This window comes from Ylistrum balloti, unplaced genomic scaffold (assembly GCF_031769215.1).
Source record: "Ylistrum balloti isolate Yb309-2 unplaced genomic scaffold, AGI_CSIRO_Ybal_v1 Utg369758, whole genome shotgun sequence".
NCBI classification, from domain to species: Eukaryota; Metazoa; Mollusca; class Bivalvia; order Pectinida; family Pectinidae; genus Ylistrum; species Ylistrum balloti.
This window is the reverse complement of record NW_026781958.1, coordinates 440,399-452,794: the sequence shown is the minus strand read 5'-3', so window position 1 is coordinate 452,794 and position 12,396 is coordinate 440,399. Positions and strand designations below refer to the sequence as shown.

The following is a 12,396-nucleotide window of genomic DNA, read 5'->3' as shown; positions in this document are numbered from 1 at the left end:
TATAAATACATTTTCTACTTACCTAAGTATACCATATTATTGTATTATAAAATAATTGATCAATTATACTTTCAAAGCTCTCATTTTATTTTGAAACAAACGGAAGTTGAATTGTTGCTATGCAACTAGACTCACTAATGGCGGCAAAGTTGTAGTTGATCGCCGAGTGAGGAAATGTAAGTTCTTTCAGTCTGTTTAATTTAACGTTAGCACCATGTATCAATGTTGTTAATACCACCTGAAGCTACTGCTAGTGCTATTTCCCCTGAAACTTGCTTAAACGAATTGTGAAGTGTGTTTGTGGCATTTTGAAAATGTGTAATTAGTAAACAACAGACCATAATTTTGACGAAATCATGTCAACTTTCGGAATATGTATTGCATAAAAATGAACAAAATCAGCAGGTATTTTGAAAATCCTGTCAAATACCGTGTTATATTTAGTTCGATAAGTATGCAATGCATGAGAATGTAACAAACGAGCACCTGTTAAACTTTTTTGTATTCTTTTCTTTCCTATTTTCCTCTTGTACATGTATATCATGATAATGCACATATCATTTATATCGACACAATTTTCAGGATTATGTACAGTTTGACTCGTTTACGAATATTTTTACCTTTTTTTTTCTATATTTTAGCATTAGATTGGCTTTTATTATTTAATTTAGGAGACAGGTTGTTTGGTTTGATTAAGGGTTTTCATATTTTCTCATTGGTGGTTTTAATAAAATTTCATTTCAATGAAACTGAAAGACACTTCGTTGTAGTCCATTCAGTCTCAGCTCAGATGTTGGTTGCATCCATAACAGCTGATGTTGAACAATACCTATCCTCAATTAACTTAATGCTTAAAAGTTTTTTTTCTTCCAACATAAAATATGCTTGTGCATGACTAGCATTTGTATATACAAAATATTGGGTAAATATATGTAAAAAGAAAATTAAATGAATGTTATTTGTTCAATACAGAGAGTATGCAAAGTATTTATGCATTTGTATGTAGATGCAAAGATTGCAAATGAGAAAATTATTGAGATACTTCCAATTATTTTGTCAAAGAGTAGACAGTAGTTTAGCTTACATATATTTAACATACTGAAGGTGCTAAATATGATCTTGTAATAGTATGTTTCTTAGTCTTTGGCTTAGCTGGTCAAGATGTTAGATATCATATCTTGTAGTTCTATATTTTTTCTTGCCTTCGCACATAGCATGAATTTTCCATGTTCTTTGATACTTATAAATGAAGACATGTAAAGTTTTAAGAAAAGTAGGGACTACTATAAAAGGATTCTGTTGACAAGGTTGAAGTAAACTTCTATCATGAAGTTGGAAGTGACTTGCATTATAGTGGAGACCTAGTTTTGAATATGTAAAGATCTGCCTCTGAAAGAAACTTCCCTTGATTCTCTGCTATGTGTTGTGTAAATGAGCTGGCTTATTTTAAGAAAATTAAACCAATTTAATGTTTTTAACATTTTGATTCTGTACAGAAAAATCTAAGGATGGCTACAACGATTGCCCCTGTGGATGGACCTCCAGAGGTGGTGAATGCTCGCCGTACAGAATCCCTTGATGCACCACATATCCTCAAACTTGTCCAGGGAAACACAGATGCACTTTTCGGTAGAGTCAATGTTGTGAACTTGATGTAAGTTTCAAATCATTATAACAAAACTTAAGTAAACTTTTGTTTAAGATTCAATTAAGATGACATTTAGATTTAATGCTGAATTTGATAATCCTAAAAAATTTTTAAATTGAAATCACTATGATGTTGCAGATGCTATTTCATGGACATAATATACTGATTTTTGTATAATTATGCCTGAAGTTACGTTTTTTGTACTCTGCATACAGGGAAACGTTTGGCAAGGGTTTTTTTTCACTCTCACACAGAAACATCCAACTTCAGTCCACTTTTTATTTTCAACCTTCAGTACATGTACACTATATTCACATATAGTGAAACTACTATAAAGTTTGAAAATTATATCTTAAATCATTCAAATTTGTTGGAAGGAAGCTTTTTTTTGTCCAGAAGAAACTATGAAATATTACTGTATGTATTTCAGTGAGAAAGCAGTTTTGGCCGTCACCCTATGTAATGATAAAGAAGATATTCTAGGCCATGCTGCTTTCTTCGATTACCCCAACATTCCGGAGGTTGACCAAGCTAATTGGGAGTCCTGGATAAAGACAAGTTACAGCATGGAAAAGAGTACTGCCTTGAACACTCTATTTATGCACTACTTTGTCGCAAAATCAGATTATGCTCATGGATGCTGTAGGGAAATCATCAGGACAGCATTTAATGCCGTACCTGACCTTCATTTCCTCTACTTGTTTGTGCCAATGAAGGCTTACCCAGGTTTGTATACTTACAAAAAATAAAAGGAAAGGGGCCCATTTTTAGAAATTTAGAAAAATATCACAGAGTGTTAATATTTGATTTTGTGTAAATTCGGAAAATTATACAAACTCCACATAATAAAAAAAACTTATTGAAATTTTGAGGATCTCTTACTAAAAAAGCAATAACAGTTTGAGCATTGTCTGTCATTATGTTGTATTTACTGAATATGTAAAAGTGATATATTTTTTGTATGAAATCAAATTTCTGCAAGATGGATAACAGTGGTTTTCTAATGTTTACAACAGGATACAGTATCGCATTTCAAAATAATATCTAAATGAAAGCTAAGTAAAAGCAAAATATTCGCAATTTCAATAACTTAAGGATTGGTCTTTGTGTAAATACTATACAGAATGTTATTATCTTCCAAGTAAATGGTCATGTGGTTCATAAATGATGTTAATGTTTTTTGTAGAGACGGCTTTGGACGAGGTTTTCAAACAGCTTGATAAAGTGGAGGGAGTAAATGATGGAATAAGTGGTGCCTTGTTTGTTTGTCACAGACATGACCATGTCCCAGTCCTGCATGTCAGGAAGGCCACGTACGTATTTTTTCTTCAAGTATTTGAAGAAATAGAGAAAAAAAGATAATTGAAAATTTTGGATTAAAAAATATCTGTTCTGTACACTCTAAAGCAGGCAGTATAATTTTTAATGAATTTAAACATTTCATAGCTTTAATAACGTCTTCTCATAAATTTAACCGTCAATATACTTATATGTGTGTATCATCTATTCTCACTCTGAAGTATGAAGATTATTTGGTGAGAATTTTTCGGTATTTGAGTTCTGTTTGAGGAGTTTCCTTTGATAACTTCAGTGTGGAGGATCATGATGACCTTACCCCAATCTTCACTCGTCAAAGTGACATGTTGAACATGACATATGGGGACTATTTCTTGGCAGAGCTTGTGGAGGCTCAGGATGAGCACATGCAGTGCTTAGTAGCTGAGGTAAGCTCTTTAGAAGACAATGATAAGATTGTTGAGTCTTATTTATTGGTTTTTAGTCCTTTTTCAAACGGTAAATTCATTAACAATTTCTAAGTCTTTCAGCATTATAGATCTTTCTTTCCATGTTATGTTGTACAAAAATCTTAGAAACGTTTCCTGCCCCCCACCCCCAACCCCCACAAAATCAAAACAAACAAAGGAAATTTATGAATTTGTGTTATGCAGCAAACACCAATATAAACTTTGGCAGAAATGACATCAGTTGAAGATCTCACGTCTGTATTACTGCTGCAGGCAAATGAAAATTATACTGGTAATGATGTACAGTAGTTATTAAGTAGGCACATAAACATGTCATGTTTTAATTGAATTTAGGTTAAGTAGACTTAATGTGTATTTTTAATGGTTGAAGGTGGAAGGAACAGCAATTGGGTTTATGAGTATCAGTGATGATGTGAATGCTAACCTATTGAATGAATGCTTTGAGCTTGGACCATTCCACGGACTTCGGAAACCACATCCAGAAGATAACTTGGTCCCACCGAAAACTCCATCCCCTTCACCGCCCCCAGGTAAATATACCTGCAGAAACTACTGGCAACTAAGTTATTTTTAAGATTGAAAACATTTTGCCAGTTATAAATTTCATGTGTAATTACAAATGAAAATGATGAACCTACCCTAAGAAAATGATAGTTTTGCTTGGCTAGGAAAATCTGTAACATCAGTTTATACTTGTTGTGATGTATGTGGAATTTTTCGTGCCATTTGCTTTTCTTTTTTTAACTTTAAATCAACCAATCCTTGTATTGTAGACTGTTCACTATTGACTCATTTATAATATCTGTACAAAAACAGTTATTTTATTGTTCAATGTTTAACCTGCTGTGTGTTTTTAATGTAACAATACATTAGTTAAAAAAGAAACTTCTCTTTTTAGAAAAAAAAAGATTTTTTTAAGGTGTTGAAAATTAAGATATCTATACAAGAATTTCAGTTGTTTTGATGTAGAATTTGCTTTGATTTCCCATGAAATTTACACAAATAGCTGAAGTATATACTGATGTAATTCATTTGGAAGTTCAATGCAAAGTAAATTGATATGGTTATAGAAGAAGAACGACCCGCTTCTAGAGGATCTCAGAAATCTGGAGGATCAGGAAAGCCAGAGGGAGAACCAAATTCTGTGACCGAGGGAACAAAGAACGAGAGCAACGAGGCAACTGCTTCAGAGAAAGTAGAGGAGAAGAAAACTAGCAGTCAGCACTCAAGTGGGAGGAGCTCCCGAGGTAAAGTCATGTGACCTCCATCATAAATGGGGATTTTCTTTTTGAAACATGAATATGAAAAACATTTTGGTCTATTTTTGAAAGTTAAATTATGAAATAATAGTGGCACAAAAGTGAATTTTTGTTATTTTGAATACAGCTGGAAGTACTAGTGCAGAAGACGGAATTAAAATCCAGTCCAAACTCAGTGATGATCACATGCGTGAGAGTGCAACATCTTTACTCAGCGATCACGCTGCAGCAATTGGGGAGGCCGCTAAGGAGATTGAAGATCGTACCTCTCAAGTGTCAAGTCGAAAAAGCTCTGTTAGAGAAGAGGTCATTCATATTTACTAAAAATCAACGTTTAGTGACAATTTCATGTTCTTGCAATCTGAAGTTGCAGATAGGTGCTATTTTGATCAATCCTTGGTAGGATATATGTCTGTTGGACATGCTACTGTATTTCTCTATCTTCTTCATAACTTTTCTTTTTAAGTAAATGGAGTATGAATGTAAGTTTCAATAATGCAAATCATTGTATATTTGGTGTATGAATTAACACTAGCTTTTGGTTTTTTTCTTGGAAATTAAAGTTAAAAGTGTAATATTGTATACATTTAGATATCTTCGAGACTTGCGACCCCAATCAAGCCAATTACTCCGATGACAACTCTGCCGAAACGTTTTGTGCCTGTATACAACGGAGAAATCAATGCTTTCAGTATACAGCTTTTTTGCATCGATGAAAGATACGAGATGAGGTAAATTGAAATTTAGATGATATTAAATATATCTGAATGATGATGATTTATTTGTTCGTGTTTGAGAAATATCAGATTAATTTAGATGTTTTTATGTATCAAACGTAACCTCCAAACGTACCAAATTTTAATGTTAATTGCACCTTTTTGCTTTGTTTTGGTGAAGTTTTTTTTTGAAGATTATGATTTAACATTTTTTGTACAGATCTTCAGATTTCCTGACTAAGGCATTCTCCCTGTTTCCCAATTTTGACTTTTGCGTGATTACTGTTCCCCACCTTGTTCCGGAGTTTCCTCTTCTTCAAGGATTTGTGGTAAGTTGAAAGTCCTGTCAGCCATCTTGGATTTTATTTTTTCATGATTATTTTACGAATGGGAAATTAAAAATTTATAATCTGCTTTATTTTAATGATATTTCAATGCACGATTAGACAAACATTAAATGAGTAAGACAAAATTTCATTTATTTAATTTAATTGTCGAAAGATAAGAAAAAAAAACCACTACAGAAGAATATGGTACAAGTGAAAGATGTGATGATAAATAAATTTGATGGAAAACTCAGAAATCCTCTTTGATTACATGTTCTGGTGTGGAAGGATAATAAACAGTCTCCTGATAAATGTATTGTTATGTCAAAACATTTATTGAAGTCATATATAGTACTGTTTACTGTGATGTTGTTACTATGTCCTTTCTTTCCATGTATTATCATATACTGATATTATGTTTCTAGAGGGTGACGCCACGCTGTCCGAGCACTCTGTCGCAGGAGTTGTATGTTTTCCACAGATCTGGACTGATGAAGTAGGTGTATCCCTGTCTCTATATACAAATTATTGTACATCTCGCTTAACTAGCCATATACAGTGGACTCTGTCTAAACTGGACTCTGTGCAATCCAGATATCTGCACAATCTGGTTAAATAATTAAGTCCCAATTCAGACAATATTATAATGATGTACTCTTAACAATCCAGAACTCTCTACACACAGGCCAAATTATTTGTTCCCAGAAGTGTCCGCTTTAGACAGATTCCACTGTATTGATATCCTTCTACCTTTGATTTTGTCTGTTCCTTTTCAAGTCAGCCCTCTTTTTATATCCATTATTTATTGACCCAAATGATCTTTTCTTTGACCATGAATGTTTTAAATATACTTAATGTGAATTTGTGTGATAAGATGACGATGAATATGTAATGTTCATTGTGAATTTCACAAATTAACACCGCACTCCACTTGACTTTGTCAGGGATTTCCTTGTGCGCCCAGCTTGTACAAAAGATACAGCAGGAGTGGAGAAACTTGTGAAAACTGTCAACCTCCACGAAAACCTGATGGCTGACCTGAAACAATACAACCAGGCCCGCAGAGACGAGGTACAAACATATTCTACATATCTACATATTCTATGTATCTATCTATATATCTACATATTCTGTGTATCTATCTATATGTCTACATATTCTGTGTATCTATCTATATGTCTACATATTCTGTGTATCTATCTATATATCTACATATTCTGTGTATCTATATATCTACATATTCTGTGTATCTATCTATATATCTACATATTCTGTGTATCTATCTATATATCTACATATTCTGTGTATGTATCTATATATCTACATATATATCTGTGTATCTATATATATCTACATATTCTGTGTATATATATATCTACATATTCTGTGTATCTATCTATATATCTACATATTCTATATATCTACATATTCTGTGTATCTATATATCTATATATATATCTACATATTCTGTGTATCTATCTATATATCTACATATTCTGTGTATATATCTATATATCTACATATTCTGTGTATGTATCTATATATCTACATATTCTGTGTATCTATCTATATATCTACATATTCTGTGTATATATCTACATATTCTGTGTATCTATCTATATATCTACATATTCTGTGTATCTATCTATATATCTACATATTCTGTGTATCTATCTATATATCTACATATTCTGTGTATCTATCTATATATCTACATATTCTGTGTATATATCTATATATTCTGTGTATCTATCTATATATCTACATATTCTGTGTATCTATCTATATATCTACATATTCTGTGTATCTATCTATATATCTACATATTCTGTGTATCTATCTATATATCTACATATTCTGTGTATCTATCTATATATCTACATATTCTGTGTATGTATCTATATATCTACATATTCTGTGTATCTATCTATATATCTACATATTCTGTGTATATATCTATCTATATATATCTGTGTATCTATCTATATATCTACATATTCTGTGTATCTATCTATATATCTACATATTCTGTGTATCTATCTATATATCTACATATTCTGTGTATATATCTACATATTCTGTGTATCTATCTATATATCTACATATTCTGTGTATCTATCTATATATCTACATATTCTGTGTATCTATCTATATATCTACATATTCTGTGTATATATCTATATATCTATATATCATATTCTGTGTATCTATCTATATATCTACATATTCTGTGTATCTATCTATATATCTACATATTCTGTGTATCTATATATCTATATATCTATCTATATATCTACATATTCTGTGTATATATCTACATATTCTGTGTATCTATCTATATATCTACATATTCTGTGTATCTATCTATATATCTACATATTCTGTGTATCTATCTATATATCTACATATTCTGTGTATCTATCTATATATATATCTACATATTCTGTGTATATATCTATATATTCTGTGTATCTATCTATATATCTACATATTCTGTGTATCTATCTATATATCTACATATTCTGTGTATATATCTATCTATATATCTATATATCATATTCTGTGTATATATCTATATATTCTGTGTATATATCTATATATCTACATATTCTGTGTATATATCTATATATCTATATCATATTCTGTGTATATATCTATATATCTACATATTCTGTGTATCTATCTATATATCTACATATTCTGTGTATATATCTATATATTCTGTGTATATATCTATATATCTACATATTCTGTGTATATATCTATATATCTACATATTCTGTGTATATATCTATATATCTACATATTCTGTGTATATATCTATATATCTACATATTCTAGTTATATTTGCTATATATTATATACATATTTTGTAGTTTCTGACTGTTAGTAATCCACACTCAGATTACACAATGAAATGTCACAAGAATATAGTACATGTTATATTCTTCTTTTTAATTCTACTTGAATTCTTTTGAACATAAATAAATGTGACATTCAAACCAGCATTCATTGTTCTGGAATTGCAAACAGTACATCATCGAGGAGACAATCAATGAAATAGATTTGATGGTACATGTATCTCAATATATTTTGGGGGATTGTTCTCGAGAAGGAATGAAATTTCATTCGTTGAAACAGCTTTGGGATTCTTTTCTATATATCAGCTATGTCATGGTTAGTGATAGAGTTTTTGAACTTTGAAGGAAAAAATGTCTTTTGAAAATAAGAAAATTATTTGTGATATAACTTCTGTACTCAGTATTAAAACCTTGCTTGACTATAATTCCATTGGCTTCAGAATCTCCATTGAATCTATTTTTAACTTTAACCTACATAATCATTATTATACAACCTAGTTCTTGCAAACTGACATGGGAAAAGTAAGTACGCGAGTTTGCTGATTGGTTGATGTCGACCTATAACATTTCATTAACTACTCTAGTCAATAGTGCATACCCTGTGGAATGCAAATTTTTCGTATGGTTTTGATTTAAACATATTTTGTTCTTGAAATAAAACAACAAACTTAAAACATGGTATGAATACAATATCCCACTTATTCATATCAGTTTGTTTTTGCAGACAAATTAAAAAATTTTAGAAAACTTTTGTAAAAAGATGAGTTAAATATGAAAGGCAAAAAGTTTTATATTTTTGCAGAAAATATTGGATATATTTTGTAAATATGTTGTAAAGTGCTTATTATTTTGAAAAAGAAGTAAAATATGTTATTGGCAAATTGATATCTTAGTAGATTTTTTTTTTCTAATATTACTTATGATATAAAGTGAATATGATAATTAGTCCAACAAGGAATTGTACATATTCAGTTACCTAACGTAAACTTCATTTATTGAAGATGGGATTTTGGTTTACATTTGGGAGTATCAAAATGTGTAGCTGCTTTTTTTTGAGAAATTCTTAAATTTTTAATAAAAACAACCAGTGAATTTTCAATACATATATAAAAAAAATGCTGTGATAGAATTGACAGTTAAAACAAAATTTACAAGAAGATCATCACACATGTATCTACATGTATGTTTATTAAATTTGTTGTTGTTTATTTATTTTTTAATTTTGTGTTCTTTTAAGTTGTGATAATATTGAATTCATTATATTTTTTAAAAAGTCAAACCAAACCCACCATTAATATGAAGTTTAAAAAGGATTATTTTAAATTAGCAACTAAACCAACATGGTGTGTGAAGCTTTTGTTGTTGCGGGGAAAAGGTTTTTGTAATGTTTGATGTCATTTATGAGCTTTCTTTTTTCTCTTTGTTTAAATGAAGCGGTTTTTATTGTTTTGTTTGTACATTATGTATAAATACATAAAAAAGGCATCTCGGACCTGTCGGTTTGAATCATAAGACAGTTTTAAATTGTTTTATAAATGTTGTCAAGATCGATCAATTGTATAAAATTTCCAATTTGATTATTTTTTTTTTATGGGGTAATTCTGTCGATTCACACAAACTTCTCAAATAATGATACTGTTTTCTGTAAACAGGTTTTGTTTGTTTTCTTATCTACAGGATGGTATGGAAATTCAAGCTTTTGTTGCTGAATGTCAAGGTCAGATTGTTGGAACAGCCATAATAAGAAAAGAAGAGGTTTGTAAAGCATCACGTCACAAAATTTTTATAAGACACCTTGGGGATGACTTAATTCTGAAAACTTGACAAGCTGCACTTTGAATATCCATGCCAACTCACTGTTCACCTCAATATAATTTTCAGAAGTTACATGGTGTGAACATTTCTTCCACACTTATTTAGCTATATGTTTGCTTTTGGCATTTTAGTAAGAGCCATATTTGGCATTTTAAAATTTTGCTCGTAACCCTGGTAAATACTAGCTGCTATACACTAGCTGCTTGACTAGAGAGAAAATCTGTTTCATTTGATCAGTTGAGTGTAAGGATTGTTAGCCAGGGATCTCTAGTGATTTGTTCATATTAAAAGTTGTGACAATTTTATAAAAATAACCCCTGAAATTTCTTTTATTTGTAAATCTTGTTTTATTTGAACTATTGCTTCCAGTAGATTAATTGAATCTATGTCACAAACAAGATGCTGGCAATTCTGACGTAGAAATTCGTTCTCAAGGGACACAAATGGTACTAATTCACCTGTCAGATCTTTTCCTTTTTTTGTAAAAGTTGACGGCCTTCATTGTAATAACTGTTATGTCTTTGACAGGACATTGAGTACATACGTTCTCATTACAACATTGAAGACTTCATATACTTCAACCATCACAAGCGAGAGGAGCATGGCCATCTTCATCACTTTGCAGTTAATCCCATTTTTTGTCATCTCTCCAAGCACTTCATCAAGGTAAGCTCTTTTTCTGTCTGTTGTTTAAGATCCTTGTGAAACCATCCCACACTTGTGTGATGTGAGTACTGCTAGTTGTGGGCTTGACATCCTTGCTTGAAACGGAAACTAAATCTGATGGAATTCATATCCAGCACAACTGCAAATGATTAGACCACCCATATCTACTGCTGTTCAGAAGAAAAACCAACATTGTCTGATGATAAGCCCATCCATCATGATTTAAACCCTTAGCCTGGGCTTATTGTAAGCTTATTATCATAAATTGTTATCATAAAAGTAACCTAAGTTTGCTATAAATGCACTTTTATACAATATTGTATAACATATAGCATGTGTATTATAATATTTATTTGCAAGGAATTATCACAAAATCTTCTTCATCTCAATAATTTCTTACCATAATAAACTCCCCTAAGAACACAAGAATAAAATGATAAATGTCTGTCCATCTTCATCTTCTTTTTAAGGATCTAGTAGCAACACGATGTGTTTCCAAGTTGGAAGACATTGCAAATGTATGATCTTTGTCCTGTAAAAACAAATAAACAAAGATATCTACATCCATGTAATTTAGGCACTGCTGACTTCAAACATTATTTTAATAAAAAAAGTACACAAATTATATTTGTTTTTATATCTGAAATAATCTATAGTTTGACTTTGTTTTACATATTATTTATAAGTTTATTAGGAAAAAAAGATCTTAGTTGATGTAGTTATTCTTTCTGTTTACAGGAAGTCCTTAGACAGGGTCACAAGACGTGTCTGTACTACCCCCTGTATCCTCAATATACTGACAAAGAGGTAAATCATTCACACAGAGACAAGACGTGTCTGTACTACCCCCTGTATCCTCAATATACTGACAAACAGGTAAATCATTAACACAGAGACAAGACATGTCTGTACACCTCACTGTATCCTCCATATACTGACAAACAGGTAAATCATTAACACAGAGACAAGACATGTCTGTACACCTCGCTGTATCCTCCATATACTGACAAACAGGTAAATCATTAACACAGAGACAAGACATGTCTGTACACCTCACTGTACCTCCATATACTGACAAACAGGTAAATCATTAACACAGAGACAAGACGTGTGTACACCTCACTGTACCTCCATATACTGACAAACAGGTAAATCATTAACACAGAGACAAGACATGTCTGTACACCTCGCTGTATCCTCCATATACTGACAAACAGGTAAATCATTAACACAGAGACAAGACATGTCTGTACACCTCACTGTATCCTCCGTATGCTGACAAACAGGTAAATCATTAACACAGAGACAAGACATGTCTGTACACCTCACTGTACCTCCA

General features: G+C 31.3%; 1 protein-coding gene across 1 annotated transcript in view; it reads left to right on the top strand.

Annotated features, from left to right (window-relative positions):
- The first annotated feature begins 144 nt into the window (after nt 1–144).
- LOC132543535 (cilia- and flagella-associated protein 61-like) overlaps nt 145–12,396 on the top strand; it is a 48,219-nt gene continuing 35,967 nt past the window's right edge. Inside the window, exons 1-15 of the mRNA XM_060207052.1 lie at nt 145–176; nt 1,497–1,654; nt 2,079–2,374; nt 2,835–2,961; nt 3,240–3,372; nt 3,785–3,944; nt 4,485–4,661; nt 4,801–4,979; nt 5,265–5,404; nt 5,610–5,718; nt 6,141–6,211; nt 6,660–6,786; nt 10,254–10,331; nt 10,920–11,057; nt 11,796–11,864. Of these exons, the coding sequence (XP_060063035.1) occupies nt 1,509–1,654; nt 2,079–2,374; nt 2,835–2,961; nt 3,240–3,372; nt 3,785–3,944; nt 4,485–4,661; nt 4,801–4,979; nt 5,265–5,404; nt 5,610–5,718; nt 6,141–6,211; nt 6,660–6,786; nt 10,254–10,331; nt 10,920–11,057; nt 11,796–11,864 (1,950 nt within the window). The 5' untranslated portion in view covers nt 145–176; nt 1,497–1,508. The remainder of the gene's footprint in view (nt 177–1,496; nt 1,655–2,078; nt 2,375–2,834; nt 2,962–3,239; nt 3,373–3,784; nt 3,945–4,484; nt 4,662–4,800; nt 4,980–5,264; nt 5,405–5,609; nt 5,719–6,140; nt 6,212–6,659; nt 6,787–10,253; nt 10,332–10,919; nt 11,058–11,795; nt 11,865–12,396) is intronic.